At 37.7% G+C, this 18,661-nt stretch overlaps 1 protein-coding gene across 1 annotated transcript in view; it reads right to left on the reverse strand.

Annotated features, from left to right (window-relative positions):
• Positions 1 to 218: 218 nt before the first annotated feature.
• Positions 219 to 18,661, reverse strand: part of LOC107591177 (inactive tyrosine-protein kinase transmembrane receptor ROR1-like) — a 127,538-nt gene continuing 109,095 nt past the window's right edge. The window contains exons 5-9 of the mRNA XM_016280249.1: positions 8,078 to 8,205; positions 7,060 to 7,377; positions 6,721 to 6,966; positions 5,686 to 5,894; positions 219 to 2,205 (exon numbers count right to left, since the gene is read on the reverse strand). Of these exons, the coding sequence (XP_016135735.1) occupies positions 766 to 2,205; positions 5,686 to 5,894; positions 6,721 to 6,966; positions 7,060 to 7,377; positions 8,078 to 8,205 (2,341 nt within the window). The 3' untranslated portion in view covers positions 219 to 765. The remainder of the gene's footprint in view (positions 2,206 to 5,685; positions 5,895 to 6,720; positions 6,967 to 7,059; positions 7,378 to 8,077; positions 8,206 to 18,661) is intronic.

Below are 18,661 nucleotides of genomic sequence, written 5' to 3' on the forward strand. Positions count from 1 at the left end.
TGACACTTAACATTTGGAATATTGACTCAGACACAAGTTTAGACTGAAGACTCATCTGTTAAGCCTGGCATATATGTCACTATATTCACTATATTTAACAAGTCAAGTCACCTTTATTTATATAGCGCTTTATACAATACAGATCGTGTCAAAAGCAGCTTTACAGTGTTAAACAGGAAAACAGTGTGTCGATAATTCTCTCCCACATGTACAAATGCCTAAATTTATAATAACATGCAGGCACATATGGTGACTATAATTAAAGCAACATTTTTTTTCATGTTAAGGCATCAGTGATATATTTTTGCAAAACTATTACCTTAATTTGGAAACGTCGGCTATAGTGTTGTATTTCAACGCAATATTAATGCAATTTAACTGATTCAATAAGTCTAAAATGCAACGACGGGACAGAGACCAAGACATTCTGAAGCCTTCCAGGAAGTCGTCGATGAGTGAAAAAGCAGACAAAACTGGTGATAAACCCACAGCTCTGTCGAAAATAACCTTGAAAGAGCATGATTTCAAAGTTCTGTTTGAAAAAAAGGACATTTTAAGGCCATGTTTAGTCATACTAAGTTGAAAAAGTGGCATGAACTTCACAGAGAATTTGTGAATATACAAGTTTCCTTTAAAACACATTTATAAAACAACAAAATATAAACTTTCGCATTTTGTTCAGGCTATTTCATATTTACAAGGAAGAAAAAAAACATTAAAATATCAATAATTCAATAAAATCAATATACAGGACAACACATGTATTCACAAATCGGCAGTAATGATGGATTCACTGTACATCCGTCTGTTAGTGTCAGCCAGCAACACTGCTTGACTTGGGTCTATTTGCATAGTCTTCTGTGCCATATGTCCAAAAACTGGCATTGTGCCACCTGACACTGCTGTCATGGGTGTCAGTGTGACACAATGAGAAAGCAAAGGAGTATTGGCGTCATGATTGGAGCCTGTGGAGGGGATGCTGGTCATGTGACCTGTGCTGGTTGAGCCGCTGGCGCTGCTGGGTGACCGGCTCTTCGGCGGAGGGCCGTGCTGCACCATCTGTGGAGGGCCCTGAGTTGGAGCGAAATGGGCAGCAGGGAAGGCAGCATAGCCTGTTGGGATAGGGTATCCATTTACAGGTATAAAACGCTGGTTTTGAGGCATTGGCGCTGCCATGAAGCCCGCGATTTGTCCCGGTACAAGGCTCTGTGGAGGTCCGTAGATGTATCCGGCATAGCGCGGGCTGCTGAGGTTGCTGACGGGGCTGGCGCTCAGAGAGGTAGTCTGGGTGGTGGCGTTGCCTCCTGATGGTGTGCTGGAGCTGGCGTGGGAAGACAGACACTCCCAAGCACGTAGTCTGGTGTGGATGTCTTTGAATCTCGGCCGTCGAGTGGGACCCTCCTGCCAGCACTCGGCCATCAGCATGTACATGCGAGGGGGGCAATCCTCCGGGCAGGGAAGCAGCTGCCTCTTCCGCACCATCTCCATCACTTCCTGGTTGCTGAAACCATAATAGGGCTGCAGGCCGAAGCTGAAGATCTCCCACAGAACCACACCGAAGGCCCAAATGTCAGAGTCTGTTGTGTATTTCCCGTAAATGATGGCTTCTGGTGGCATCCAGCGAATAGGAAGGAGCGTTTTGGGCTGGACTCGGTAATAATCTGAGGTGTAGATTTCTCTTGACAAGCCAAGATCGGAGATCTTGATGTGAAGTTGCTCACCAACCAGGATGTTTCTTGCCGCAAGGTCTTTGTGGACGTAAAAATGGCTTGCGAGGTACTCCATCCCGGCTGCGACTTGAATGGCCAGGTGAAGAAAGTCTCCATGGTCAAGGCTGGACTTGACGGTACCGTCTTCATCGCTACTGCAGCCCACATCTGAGTGGGGAGAGCGCATGATGAGAAACTCGTGGAGGTCCCCTTGAGCTAGGAACTCGAAGAGCATGCAGACGGGCTGCTCCTGGGTCACGACACCCAGCAGACAAACCACATTGGGATGATGAAGTTCTGCCAGGACAGATGCTTCCTGCTGAAAATCGCCCCACTGTTGTGCACTTGAGATGTCCTTCAGTGTTTTTATGGCCACTAGCTGAGCTTGCTCCATGCCTGGCAGGTACAGGTGGCCTTTGTAGATTTGACCAAAGTTGCTCTCGCCCAACTCTTCCATGAAGCGCACTGCAGACAGAGGAAGCTCTTTGGCTTTGCTCTACAGAAGAGAAGGAAATAGAAAGGTAAGGTTGGGGTGGAAAATTTGTTATTGCAGTAAATGATTTGTGGTCAAGTAACATTATGCAAAACAAATTATTTTAATATATATACTGATCCCCAAGACTTTTGGGGAAATACTCTGTGGACTGACGAGACAAATGTTGAACTTTTTGGAAGGTGTGTGTCCCATTACGTCTGGCGTAAAAGTAACACTGCATTTCAGAAAAAGAACATCATACCAACAGTAAAATATGGTGGTGGTAGTGTGATGGTCTGGGGCTGTTTTGCTGCTTCAGGACCTGGAAGACTTGCTGTGATAAATGGAACCATGAATTCTGCTGTTTACCAAAAAATCCTAAAGTTGAATGTCCGGCCATCTGTTCGTGATCTCAAGCTGAAGCGAACTTGGGTTCTGCAGCAGGACAATGATCCAAAACACACCAGCAAGTCCACCTCTGAATGGCTGAAGAAAAACAAAATGAAGACTTTGGAGTGGCCTAGTCAAAGTCCTGACCTGAATCCTATTGAGATGCTGTGGCATGACCTTAAAAAGGCGGTTCATGCTCGAAAACCCTCCAATGTGGCCGAATTACAACAATTCTGCATAGATGAGTGGACCAAAATTCCTCCACAGCGCTGTAACAGACTCAGTGCAAGTTATCGCAAATGCTTGATTGCAGTTGTTGCTGCTAAGGGTGGCCCAACCAGTTATTAGGTTTAGGGGGCAAACACTTTTTCACACAGGGCCATGTAGTTTTGTATTTTGTTTTCCCTTAATAATAAAAACCTTCATTTAAAAACTTCATGTTGTGTTCACTTGTGTTATCTTTTACTAATATTTAAATTTGTTTGATGATCTGAAACATTAAAGTGTGACAAACCTGCAAAAAAATAAGAAATCAGGAAGGGAGCCAACACTTTTTCACACCACTGTATGTGTGTTTACTGTGTATATGTATATATAAATACACACACACACACACACACACACACACGTATATATTTAGGAAATATATACAATATATATTTATATGATATATGAATATATATATACAAGTAAATATATACATGTATGTGTGTGTATTTATATATATATATAGTACACACACATATATTATGTAAACAAACTATTATTTTGGATGCGATTATTCACAATTAATCGATTTGACAGCACTAATATATATATATATATATATATATATATATGGATGTACAATAAGTAGTTATGAGAGTTGCAAAATATCACATTATTAGAGGAATGTTAATAATAACATTATTTGTTATTAAAGCAGAACATTAAGTAATAATTAGATAACGCCAAAGGTACATTATAAACTGATTAAATACACTTGAATACTTAAATATTAAAATAAATGAATTAAATTATTACATTTGACTGAAAAGGTATGGCACTAACACGTCATGCTTTAATACATTTTTGTTAGTTTCAATTTATGAAGAAGCTGTTGTCAACTGTTGTAGCTTTGTTTTTAATCTTTTGCTCTGTTGCTGAAAAATAAGACATGCTACAACCTCAACCACTGACCACAGAAATACATAAAACCTCTGTTTACTCTTAAAATATTCTCACTGTCATGTACATTTATGTACTTTGCAGAAGCTGTCTTACCACTTACATGACAGCCACTGTGACTCTATGTTGTTTTATCCCCTATAAGAGTGATAAGAGATGTAAGTGATATGTATAATGTTCTGTGACTGGTATGGACAAGTCTCTGGCTCATGAAGCAGGAAATAAAAAGTTTGACAAAAGGTCACAGCTACATTCAGCAGAGAAATAAACGGCATCAAATAAAAGAGAGGAGTCTCTTTCTTTGAAAGAAGCAGATGTTTTGAGTTAGCGTCAACTCAGCGTCCCTGTTTTGAGTGAATGGTAACCTTTGAATGACCTAAGTCTGAACTTTGGCCTGCAGCTGAGACTGTCGATGAGTGGTCTCAATGTGTTACAGATACAAACAGCACTTCAGGGTGTCAAAAGGTCTGATTAATACTGGAGCTAAATGGCACTACCATCATCTCATCAAAATATTTGTTTGTAAAATGTCTCTCTAACCAGCAACAAAGAAGAAAAGGCAAGGAAAAACAATTTTCAAGCAAAAATCTAATTAGAATCTGCTTTGAATGATCCAAATGGAATGATAACAATATGATTATATTTAGATTCCTCTCCAGGCTTGGAAGAGATTGCCTCCATATGCTCATCCCTCCTGTCATTTTGCCTCCTGTTTGCGCAGTGCCCTTAACCCAGGAATATACACTAATTCAAACGTTATGAAAATGCCCCACAACTCCAATGGGCAATAAGTATAAGAATAAAAATCAAAATGAAGACACTCGCTGATAGCGTTGCTTATTTGCACACACGGTCTGTTGTTTTAGCACCCAATTCACTATCAGAACTGACTTAAAGGTGACATATCATGAAAATCTGACTATAATCAGGTCCCCAGTGCATCTACCAACCAAGGAAACGTGAAAAAGATTAACCCAGTAACTTTGTTTTGGTAAGCCTTTTTCTGCAAGCTTCTGAGAAAACGAACGCGTCTGATTTCGCTCCCTTGGTGATGTGGCAAAGGGATCTCATTATTGTGTTTTCGCAAGCGACAACTGTGTACTAGTTTTAATGCCATGGCGGAAGTTTGAGCAAAACATGCTAACTGTTCTGTCTTTGGCTGCACAGACGAGCACAGAACACTATTTAGAGTCCCAGCCTCAGAGGAGACAAGAGAGAAGTGGATTTATTGATTTATTTACTGTATATTGCGGCTGTCACACAGATCTAAAATAAACATGCAATTTATTTCGCAGCTGTTTACCTTCACAGACATAACCGACTGTTTTTTGTAACTCACGTGTGTTTTTAACATAAACTTGTGTGTGAATGAGAACTTAGTTTAGTACTCACATGATGTGACAGCCGCTTTCTGTCCGTGTGCTTCGGATGTGTGCGCTCAGAAAACCGTATATCAGAAGTTTAAACTCATATGGTCTAAAGTGCATGATTTCAGCACGATAAACATGATAATCAGAACCAAAACAGATGTTTTTTAGCAGGTACCAGCTGTAATGGCGCAGCTCTATTCTGGAAAAGGGGGCGGGGAGCAGCATCTCATTTGCATTTAAAGAGACAAGCCCGAAAAACAGTGTGTTTCTGCTTCCAATCAAACTAGGCATTTTCAAAATATATAATATACTATAATAGATATAATAAATGATCTGTGGAGTATTTTGAGCTGAAATTTCACCGACACATTCTGCGGACACCAGAAACTTATATTACATATTGTAAAAAGGGGCATAATATGTCTCCTTTAATAATTTATTTCAGCGCATTTAGCACCTGCATTTTGGGAAATAAGAGAATAAAATGCAGGTTTTTGTGCTGAAATCCACTGATACACTGTGGTGTAGATACACTTTCATAGTTGGTTATGATCTGTTACTAGTAATATCTCACCTTTGGTTTGTATGCCGTGAGCATGGACATCTCCACGTTCTGACCGCGTACCGGTTTGGGCTGGCGTGGGGCTGGTGGACGTGAGGCTTTCTGGTTGTTTCGACACACACAGATGAAGAAGAACAGCAGGGCGATGGCTAGTGGAATAGCAACGCTTGGTACCAGAATGTACAGGATCCCCATACTGCTGCTGCCATGCTTGGGCAAATCTGAGGACAATCAATAAACAAATATATGAACTAAAACCATATGATAATTCTGTTGTGACAACAATTTGCAGTCAAGCTAAGGCAGTGCTCATTAAAAATATGTGTTTGGAGTAAAATCTTTCACAGATTACCCAAGTTTGGCTAAGTTCAGAATCAAATACTAGCATACTGCATACTGAAAAAAGTACTGTACATTGCATACTATTTTTTAAAAGAGCATGCACAGTTATCATTGCCAAAATATTTAGCATTTTTAACCAAATTTTGTGTACAAATATTTTAACTTTTTGCAGTCCAATGAAATAATAAAAAAAATAAAATAAATAAAAAGTAAAATCGTAGCTCATGTTACTTTAAATCATATTTATTGTTCTCATCGCACTTGAAATGGGAGGTGCATTGCTTTGCTGTTAATGTAACTGTAAAAATTAAACTATATAAAAAATGTTTTAGTAGTTAAAATTAAGCTGAAATAAAATGTATAGTATTAGAAAACATAAAAACTTAGAAAATTAGCAATGTTGGCTTTGCAACTAACTGTAATAAACACTGAAATAAAAGTTAATTAAAGCTATATTAAATACAGTATAAAAATAAAATCAAATTCAAAATCTTCAATAAATACTATAATGGTCTAGGCCTATAAATTATACTAATAGTGCATTTCATTGTGGGATACAGCATTTAGCAAATTCAATAGATCTTTCCGGTATTCTGTGCGTAAAGAAAACTCACATAGCATGCGTACTGTACATTTTGGAAATAGTATGAGTGTAGTATGCTATTCTGAACATAGTCATATGTCAATATGAGTAGTGCATCTCACCACATGGAGGAATGTTGCAGAGCTCCATGCGCACACTCTCATCTAGGGTGAAGCACCAGGGAGCGTCGTGCTTGTTGCCGGGGTTGCGACAGTAGGAATGTCCCCCGTTGAGCTCTGGGTAACGCATGGCCAGGAAGGTGTGGCTGTGGGGATACTGCGAGTTCCACGGCTGACACTGACGACCAGATTTAGTCACGCTGACTGTCCCGCGGTAGTCTGAACCACTGTTGTTATAACATTTGTGGCCTAAAATGGAAGAGAAGAAAATAATTGATTTAGTTTTTCAATAAAATAACATTTTGACAAGTCTTTTTTAAAATATTTACACAAAATACTTACTTTTATTTATGGTCTCAGCTATTGGAATGCCTATTCTCATGCAGTTGGCAGCCTCGGGACTGTCCAAAGCGGCCAGGTCTTCACAGTTGGGCAGTTTGAGGCGCTTGAGGATGAGGGGGTTGGAACGAGCAATGATGTACTCTGTCTTACACAGGTCATTCTCCAGAATCTCACACTCGTCCTTGCACAAGTCCCGCGGTTTGTCCATGCCAGAGCTGCGGTCACATGTCGGGAAGGCAAAGTGGCACAAGGACGGGATTGCAAACTGGGAGCAGCGATCTGACAGGTGATTGGAGGTGCCAATCATGGTGAACGCCGCTGGAAAAAAACAGAAACAAGCCTTTACACAGGGGTTTCCTCCAGATTTGAAAGCAAGAATAAGCCATTGTGGATTCCAACAAGCTACGTAACAATCTAGTGTATTCGAGGGAAATTATATCTTACACACAAACAAAAAAGAGACAAAGTTCTGGTGAATTGTTGTGATTTTGCAAGAAGCTGTGTACTTTCAAAAACAAATTGACTGCTCACTCTTGAGAGAGGAAACCACAGTGAATGCCTGTATGATCTAAAATGGCTACAATTGTAAACTTAGTCACAGAAAATAAAAAAACTATTCAAATTTAAAACTGAAGCTAGGCTTAGTCCAATCCATATGTATATGATACCAAGATTTAGCCTTAAAGAAACCTTTAAACTCTCTCAGATTACATAACTTTTCCCTTGAAAAAAGGAAGTTGGGCTGTACTATAGTAAAGAGATGATATCAGATTGTAATACCATGGCAGATATATAAAAAGATGGTCGTGAATAATTACTATATTCACATAGCTCAAATAATACCATGATAAATGCTCATTTATGACCATCATAAATGTCTCTAGCGGGCAAAAGCTGTCTTATCTAAGGCTTCAAACTGATTTTATCAGCTGTGTTTCGGTTTAAGTCTGTACAGTAGAGTTGTTTCGAAATGTCTTTTGTAAGGACTGAGGAGCGAATATTTTTTTTAAAGGGCTACCTGTGATTTGGGTCTCAATTTCGCCCTGCATCTGCAGCGAGTCCACGAAGATACTCCTGTTTCCTATGAAGCGAGCACACGCAATCCCTCTATACGGCTGGCAGAATCCTTCCTCTTCAAAATCCTCTCTAAAAACAAAACAAACATGAAATGTGCATGTTAATTATGGACAATTCGGTTAGCAGGCCTTAAAAACAGTAGTCAGCCCAGATTCCCCCTAATCTGGCTTTTATCACAGCATTGTAGGTTTTTTTTTTTTGGGCAGAGAGAATTCATGTACTGTTGTAATTTTAACACTAACACTAGAGGGGAGTAAGCACCACTGTATCACACAAATGCCCACAGCTGCAACCCCACAGAACAAGCCTGGCATATTTAATCAGCCTATACAATACAAATCCAACATATGAAAAATACATTCAAATGGAATATAATACAGACCTGGATATACCATTTAAAGCATTCAACATATCATAAATAATAAAAAAAGACGTTTTGTTCTGTGTCTGCATATCATACCCTGTAATTTAAACCATATGAACGGGTGGTTCTCGCAAAAGCGCACGTCATCCATATATACACCATGAGAAAAAAAGCAAAGACTGAGTCACTGCTGGACTCCAGTGATTTGCAGTGCAGTAAACCAAAACAATTTGACTTTATAATATGTAAGACAAAATGAGAGAAAAACTATGATCAGGCTATGAACAGTTCAAATAAACAGACAAAATTTGAAAAAATCGGAATCAATTAAAATGGTTGGGGGTGTTAATGAAAAGCAAGCGTGTGAAAGGTCACAGGTCAAAAGTCAAAGCAGTGTCAAACTTTAATCCGGATACTAGCACTCAATCTGGACACATTTGGAATGGAATACCAACTTATTTACTGAATAGTCTACCTTATATACGGTTTACTGCACACTATTCTTTAAAAATACTCAAACTAGAAGAATAAGTATTAATCTATGGTCTTTTATATTGTTATACAAATGTTTTAAACAATAGTACATTACATTTTTGCCACATAACTTCATGCTGCAGTAGTGATTAGCTATCAACTTGGAAATAAAATAGTTATTTTGCCTTTTTCAATTCAATTATGTCCATTTATTTGTAGCAGTTTGAAGTAAAAGTTTGAGGTCTGTAAGATTTTTTAAATGTTTTTTAAAAGAAGATTTTTAATATCATCAGTATGATGGAAAACGGTTGTGCTGCTTAATATTTTTACAGAAACCTTGATGCATTTTTTAGGATTCTTTGATAAAAAACTGCATTTATTTCAAATGTAATTTTTTGTAATAATGTAAAAGTCTTTACTGTCACTTTTGATAAATTGAATGCATCCTTGCTGAATAAGAGTATTATATATATTTTTTTCGTACTGACCCCAAACTTTTGAATGGTACTGTATTTATTTAAATTATGCAATGGAATATATCAAAGTACCATGGGATTACAATCTGACACCATCCCCATGCTAACGCTACAGTTCTGTTTTGTAAGGGTGAAACTTTGTCACCCTTGTCAAAATTGGTTCTATCATCAGTATGATGGAAAACGGTTGTGCTGCTTAATATTTTTACAGAAACCTTGATGCATTTTTTAGGATTCTTTGATAAAAAACTGCATTTATTTCAAATGTAATTTTTTGTAATAATGTAAAAGTCTTTACTGTCACTTTTGATAAATTGAATGCATCCTTGCTGAATAAGAGTATTATATATATTTTTTTCGTACTGACCCCAAACTTTTGAATGGTACTGTATTTATTTAAATTATGCAATGGAATATATCAAAGTACCATGGGATTACAATCTGACACCATCCCCATGCTAACGCTACAGTTCTGTTTTGTAAGGGTGAAACCTTGTCAAGTATTATGTAAAAACAGTTAAATCTAAACTTGAGTGTGCTCATTCAGGCCAGCACAAGAATCCAGCACAGTGACAGACACTGGAAAAAAGTTTCACAGCTTTCCAGCATGTGCGTCACAGGAGAATGCATTGGTAACTGTGGCCACCCACAGAAAGTTTAATGACAAGGAGGAACAGTTGTTGTGGAGAATTACAACCTATTTTTGCATATATTTTTTTTCCCAACTTTCTCTTCCGCTTACATTCTCTCCTGCTGTCTATATACATGAACACACTCCAGTTCATCAGTGCGTATGTGTTTCTTACGAAGCGTGTGGTTTGAATAAACAGAAGGAAGTCCAGGGCATTTCTTTACTCATCAGAGCCAACTGAAAATGAGTGATAATTAAAGGAAAAGTGTAAGCAAACTGTGTTAATTGACCTGTGACCAGTGTTGGGCAAGTTACTCTGAAAATGTAATCAAATGACTGATTACTCCTTTTAAAAGTAATCACGTTACTGTTCTGATTACTTTATTTCAAAAGTAATTAGTAATTAGTTACATTAATAATTACGTAACTTTTTTCTTCATGAAATTTATGAAATCCCCAGCATACACGCTCTAGTTCATGTTGCTTTTGTGCAATAGATGAATAACAAATTATTTGTTTTAGATATTTTATGTTTAGATATTTCTGTTTTGCGGGAGTCCCGTGAATCATTTTATTCTCCCACATCCGCGCACACACACACACACACACACACACACACGAGTCTCTGCACTCGCCTATCAAGTCTTGTCCCGCGCCGCGCTCTGTTGCGTCGGGTCTCGCGGGAGCAGGTCTCTAATCCACTGGCCCTTGACTCGACAGTGCGTGAGCTACATCCTTTTTTACAATCTCTAGATTATAAAACACTGCATTCTGTCAGCAATGTAACGCGGCAGTAACGTATAGAGACCTCGGCTTGTAACTATACTCGATTTACTATTTTGAAAATTATAACGCGTTAAATTACTCCGTTACTAAAAAAGTAATCAAATTACAGTAACGCGTTTTTAAGTAATGCATTACTGCCCAACACTGCCTGTGACAGTGATGTAACAAGAGGAAGAGAACAAGAGAAAGTTCTGCACACACAAAACATGACATGCTTTTCAACATGCTCTTCAGATCAAGCACATTTTGGAATGGATGCTTGAAGTCTCCTGTTAAACCTATTGAGTTGAGACAGGAAGGAGTAAAGAGTCTAAAAATGCTCCCCTGTGCGCTGAGTAGCACAGAAATCAACCTGAGAGAGATGCACATTAAACATTACCAAGATTGATGTTTAATCCTTTCAGGGTGTCCTATTCTCGAGAGTGTGTAGCCAAAACCATCCACCAACAATTATACAAAGGGGCCCAAAATTGTGAGACCACAGATGACTCTTATTTTGTATTTTGTATTTTTTATTTAGTTAATTCATTTATTAAACATAATGTACTAAATTGTATTTCAATCATGACAACTCTCGGAAGATTTTAGCATGGTGATGGATATTGGTGCTGCTGCTGAATTGCTGCTGTTGTTGGTTATTGCTGTAGTTGTAGATTATTGCTGCTGCAAGTACAGCAACTTGCTACTGCCAATGCATATGGCGATACGGTGCCATGAGTATTTAAGATGTACTGCTGCTGCACAAATAGCATATAAAATAACCCGTAACAGATCTATACAGGTGGAGTTGGGGGAAGGTGGAGGGTTTCAGAGAAACTCTGAAAGTGCGCTGCAGGAATCTCTAGTGAATGTTAGCCAGCCATATAAATGCAAGGCAGTAAGCTCATTGGCTGCATATGCAGCATGGACCAATCAGCTGTGCCAAGTCGTTTAACTCTCTGAATATCATCGGTTATGTTAACAACCCATCGCCTGTGCCATCTAAAGTTTCATGACTGAACTATATATTTATTCAATTATTTTTAATAAAGAAAGAATTAAACAAATTTGAAAGTTTCTTATTATTTAGAATTTCCCTTTTGTTTTATTGACTATATCTATACAAGCTCATTTACACCACCTAAGAAAAAAAGGCATGCTTTAGAAAACTCCACGTTTGTGTAAAACCTGATCGATCATGTTATCCAGTATGATAACATGAATTTCAAACAACAGGAGAAGATCTTTGCCTGTTGTCCTCTCAGCTATTTCACCATCAAACCTCTGTATGATGCATGTGAAGAGTGGTCAGCCAGATGCCTTAAAATTAATATCTTGGCCCAAACAAAGTTATAATTTACAAGACAGAGCTTTGTTAAGAAGCTGAGCTCATGAAGATATCAGTGCCGCATACTAACACGGTAAGGAGAATGGATTTGTGTCATCAGTGTTACTGCACATGCCCTGGAGTCTAATAAAGGTATCAAGATAATCCCATCCGAAAACAATCCCCAATCTGCCTGGCCTGAAGCCTACTCCATCTTTTTAGCCACACTCCCGCCTTCTCTGTCCATTAAGGAGACAAAAACACCTCCTAAAGAGGTTTCCTACACTTTTTTTTTTACAATCTTTTTTTTTCCATATGTTGCTCCGCTTAAAAATGAGTTAAACAGCAGAAAGGCTGATCAGTATGGACAGTGAGATACTCAGTTTGGAATGCAGAAATGTGATTTTGAAATAAGTAGATCTGACTGCTGACGACTGATTTTATGAACAGATATTTCCACTTAGTACATTATAAGATCAAGAGACTCACTGGCCTACATTAAGAAAACTAATTGTAGATAAGCTCACTGAAGGGCTACCACGATCATAGAAAACATGTGATTTCCAGTTCTGGAAACATCATGGAAATTATTAAGATCTTAAAGTAGAGTAAAACTGGTCCACAAGTCAGCTTGATATCATCAGTCTGTCCACTGAGGGACTTTGGTACACTAGAAAAAAATGTAGACTACAAAGATTGGTTACTGACATACAAATGGAAATCTGGATTCGTTTTTATGAAATTATTAAAAAAATTGAAAAAAGGACTGGATTTTAGAAAAGTAATGAAAATGCACTGAACCCTGTACTTCTCTACATACCATCAAGCACATTTATAATAAAATTATTAAAATAAACTTAAAAAGGAATAATTTGCCCCAAAAAGAAAATTCACCTCAGGCCATCTAAGATGTAGATGACTTTGTTTCTTCATCAGAACAGATTTGGAGAAATGTAGCATTATGTAATTTGCTCACCAGTGGATCTGAGGTCAAGGGGTACCGTTAGACTGAGAATTTTTAAAGTTAAAACGCCTTAATCATGGATTTGTTTCTTACAAACATGCAGCTTTTTGATTCACAAGTCATAAATTGATGGACTGGAGTGTGATTTGCTTGTGGATTACGGTGATGTTTGTAACAGCTGTTTGGACTCATTCTGATGGCACCCATTCACTGCAGACATGCAATGCTAAATCTGTTCTGATGAAGAAACAAACTCTTCTACATCTTGAATGCCATGAGGGGGAAATAACATACTGCCCTCTATCTACTTGTATATGAGAAGCACACTATATTTTTGAAAGATTTATCCCTAAACATGAAAGGCTTTTTTTCCATGACAAAAGGATACTTCCTAAACTCTGGTGTTAGATCACCTCTCTTTAATATTTTAGGCACCTCTGGAGTTTATAACACTCAATATTTTCATCCCAAATACTTTGTGTACCATGATAGCAATGATGGTGTTTGAATCTCACTTCTCAGTGACTGTGAGCATGCACTATGAATGTTAATGTCCAGATTATCGGTGCTGTTTTGATGAAACACTTTCCAAAACATCTTAACTTTGTTGTTACTATAAGTATGAGGGCATTCCAGAGTAGAGTTTGTGAAGACGGGCAATCTGCCCGAATCTGTAAAATAGACAGTTCCATTGGCTATGTATCTACACACACAATCTTTGAGGTTTTTGAGACTGTTCTGTATGCCAGATGTAAGACACATAAAATCTTGTATAATGAGGACTAGACTTAAGACCTTGAGAATGATTTTTGAAAAAGAGAAGATACAATTCACAGTCAGGTTTACTCCTCAGCTAAAGTTTGACCCGGGTCAATGGCAGTATATTTAACAATGGGGGGGAGGCGTATATGGGTAACAGTGGACTGGTTTTATAGAGTGGGGCCTGTGGTCCGTGACTGCACCTCAGGAGGAAGGGAAAGACAGCCACTGAGGGACTCTCATTAGGAGCAGTGAAGAAAAAGAGGAAAGAGTCCTCAGGTTACACTACCACAATAGCAGCCTCTATTACAGAAGCAAAGGACACAGCCCTGTGAGCCCTGAGATCTCCCAGAAAGAGAGAAATGGGGCATGCATACTATAGTCAAAGAATAGACACATGATCTGAGCAGAGGTTAAAAAATCATAATGCTTGTCTTTGACAAAGTATTATTGTAAAGAAACCAGTCACATGCAATTCATGTAAGTTGCCAAAAATGCCTGTTTTCAATAATAATAATAATAATAGTTTTATTCATGTTAATATTTGTAAACTTAAAAACTTGAACTTGAAACTTTATAATAATATTATTGATATTATTATTTATTTAACAATTTATTATTAAATTATCTTATTATTTAATGTTTATTAATTAACAATAAGAGAAAAGGAGCAAACTACTCAAAACAATTACTTAAAAACATGTTCATTTACAATAATATTAATATAACAACAACAATAATTATCCTTATACACTTGTTTAATAGTATGTGCACAAATAAATGACATATTAGTTTTTTCACATCAAAATGTATCAAAATTAGCACCAAGAACCATGAAATGTCACTGGTATTTTCTTGGTATCCTGACAGCTCCACATCCATCAACATCTGACAAAAGCCTGATTAAATGTGCAATTAAATCTATGACATATACTTTAGGAACCCAAAAGATTATCCACCCGTTCTCTTCCCCACTCCATCTGACCACATAACATCCCCTGAGAGCAGTGCTGAGCCTCAGGCTCCGATTTCTCAATTTAAATATCCATGTCCACTGGGCAACGGCTCTCGCTGAAACAAATAATCTGGAGATTGGCTGTACGGGTGTATTATAACCCCCACAGATGATTTGCTTATACAATGTGCAGTTAAGTGATTTGCTAAACAAAAGAGGGCAGAAAGGTCAAGCTGTTAGGAGCCCATTAGGACGAGAGGTGACAACGTATATGGAGAAAAATAGTCCACGTTTGTTTTTCTATTCACTGAACCACAATGTGTACTGATCATTCAATAACAAACAGAACTGACCAGCAATTAGGCGGAGTAAACAAAGAGTGAATTATGCCATCTGATAGAGCTGTTTATTTGCACATGCTTGTCTGCGTTGTGTCAGCATCTGAAACACTAAAGGAATCATGCTAACTAGGTAACGGTGCAAACACACCCACAAAATTAGTAAGCAGTTTGCATGCCGTAGTTCTCCATCTTGTACTGCTTCTGAGAACTTGGCTGTGATGAATATAGCAGGCTACCACAATATTTATCAAAATTAATGTTGTTCTCCTTCCTGTAATGAATTACTTCTGTCATGATCAATATAAAAATGGCAAACAAGCATCTCTCGTAAATAAAATTCTTTTTACAACATTATTTCTATGGGTGATAAGAGCTCAACTATTCATTTACAAAAAAATAAAAATAAATTAAATGAAATGTAAAAATGTAATTACATTTACACAAAGACTTTAATTAAAGGAATAGTTCACCCCAAAATAAAACTTAATAAAACTGAAAATGTACTTATCCATAGGCCATCCCAGATGTAAAGAGTTTGTTTCTTCATCAGAACAGATTTGCAGAAATTTAGCATTACATCACTTGCTCACCAATGGATCATCCTGCAGTGAATGGGTGCCATCAAACAGCTGATAAAAACATCACAATAATCCACAAGACTCTCGTTTGTCAATTAACGACTTGTGAAGTGAAAAGCTGCCGTTTGCAATAAATCCATCATTACGGCCTTTTAACTTTAAACCGTCACTTCTGGCAAAAATATCAGTCCATAATCCATAATAACCAGTGAAAAACTCTATCCCCTGTTGTCCTCTCACATCAAAACCCAACAACATACTTGTCCACAACTGTTTTGGACTGTTTTTGCTTGTAAGCAGTGCTTGATCTGTGCATATTTCTCTCCTGATTCAGACGAGATGTCTTTTTCATTAGAGAAAGCAATAGGATATAGGGGTCTTGAATTTTAGCTGGAAGCAACTGGTTTGAAGTTCAAAACTTCTAATGATGATTTGTTTATCATACAAAATATGCTGTTTTTTTGCATCACAAGATATTAACTGATGGACTAAAGTCATGCTTTTATTAGCTGTTTGGACTCTCATTCTGACGGCACCCATTCACTGCAGATGATCCATTGGTGAGCAAGTGTTGTAATGCTAAATTTCTCCAGATCTGTTCCGGTGAAGAAGTAAACACACCTACATCTTAGATGGCCTGAGGTTGAGTCAATTTTCAGCAAATGTTCTTTTTTGGGTGGACTATTCCTTTAAATTACATTAAGTTATGGTACTATTTAAGTGCTTAAATGGTTAATCTGTGGTGCTTAGTGAATAAGACTTTTTTTTGCTGAATACTAAGGTGGCACAACTCTGATTTCACATTCAGTGTGTGTGTGTGTATGTGTTTGAATAGATGTGGGTGTGTAACTGCTTGTGTGAAAGTTATAAAACTGAATCCTGACACCACTGTTATTTACTTCATGTTATTGCGCGCTATGTGAATCTACATTCGTCTGCTGAAAAAGTGCCTGAAGTTCATGCTGTAATCAGTGTTGGCTCAAAGAATTGGCACAGCACCACTAAACTGACAACATGACTCATATAATCACTAAGCAGAGTAAAGAACAACCTTTATCCAAGAAAGCTTCTCCACCATGTTTTGATATGTGTTTGCGATTTGTCACACCTTATGATTTACAAAGCCAAAGTGTATAGATCATAACGCAAACACGGCTGTTTAAATGACAAGAACATGCATGCTTAACACAGCCAGTGTGTAATCATAGAGAGTGGGGAACCTTGAGTAATTTTGCATTACTCACAACTTATTTCCAGGTGTAGGTAAACATAGGGACTCCATGTAAGCCGGGGAATATCAATAAATAGGCTCACTGTACACAACTGTCTCTGCTTTCCTTAAGCATGACCTATTTATCTCGGTCCATATCAACAGAACAAATCATTATACATTATACATATATCATTAAACTATCTTCACTAAGACATTATTTCATAACTTCAGCATATCCAAAGCTGTAAAACACATTAAAACAGAAAGGAACAAGCGCTGCAGGTAAGGGGTTATCCATTTGAGAGGGGCCCAGGGGAATAAAGTTCATGCTCTCCCAATAAAAGCAAATTTACTGGCCTCAAGTCCCTCTATAAGTAATGGGAATAAGACATAACTCATTCCCTTACTGAAAAGAAGAGAGAAAGAGAAAACGTTTCTGAGCTTTCATTCATATTTACAGTTGTGTATCCAAAAGTGCGTCCGCTGTAGCTCAAATGGAAAAAAACCCAGAAGGCTTTGGCTGCCAGACTTTGTTCATGGAAAAACTTGAGGAGAGGGTGCAGGGCAGAGAGTTAATAGAAAAAGGAAAGGCAGAAGACTGTGAGAGCGAGAGAGAGACTGGGGATACTCTGAATATATAATATAAAGTATAAAATACCATTAAGTACTAGTTGAAAATTTATATACTATTAAAGTGTCTACATGATAGGATGAATGATATTTAGAAGGTTAAGAAAATTACATCATAAATAGAGGGAGACAACATGAAAAAACCTATATTTGCATTCTTTGATTATTATTATTTTTTTACTTTTGAGAGGTCTTTAAATTATTCACACACACACACACACACACACATGTGTGATTTATATACGTTTTGAAAAGTGGGGACATGGGGTAATGTCCTGAAAAGTCACCTTCTCCTTGTAATACCTATGTCATACCTTTGTCATTATACAAATTTATGTCCTCATCTGTCACAAAAACGCGCGCACACACACACACACACACACACACAGTTATATTTATATATCATACATATACCACAATCCAAAAAACAAACTCCAAATTATACTTTTGTAAGTTGTGAGAATTTATAGAATTGTTTAGAACCAACCTTCACGTATCCTTGCTGTGGTTAACTGAAATAAAAATATTTTTGTCTGTGATGACCTAATATCAGCTGGCATATTAATGGACCATTAAAATAAAGATAAACAGGCTGTCTATGGCAGGGCGGTGTAGTCGGTGTAGGTTAATATGGCATCATATGGGGTGCTGGGGAGGTATGCTGACTCGCACTGCTTGCCCCGAGACTGGAAAAGAAGTTTTGACAAAAGGTCAGGCTCAAGTTTCAGACTGCACCTCCACCACAGAGCATACCAGGTCAAAGGTCATATACCAAGAGACTCATATTAAAGCTCCAATCTTCAGTCAATCAACACTTAGTCAAAAGAACTCCATAAGCTAGAGATTTAGATCTTGACCGAACCTGTACCTGCTCACATGGTGAGCTAGTTTTCTGCAGTTAATTTAACCAATTTTGAAGCTACAAAAACAAGTGCATCTTTGGTCAAGTCAGCAGATAAATTGTACACAATATAAATGTTGAGCAAAAATATTGTGAAAAAAAGCATTATAACACTAACTATATTAAAGTGGCTATAATGACATCCTA

This window comes from Sinocyclocheilus grahami, unplaced genomic scaffold, assembly GCF_001515645.1.
Source record: "Sinocyclocheilus grahami isolate Dianchi unplaced genomic scaffold, SAMN03320097.WGS_v1.1 scaffold138.1, whole genome shotgun sequence".
Taxonomy (NCBI): Eukaryota; Metazoa; Chordata; class Actinopteri; order Cypriniformes; family Cyprinidae; genus Sinocyclocheilus; species Sinocyclocheilus grahami.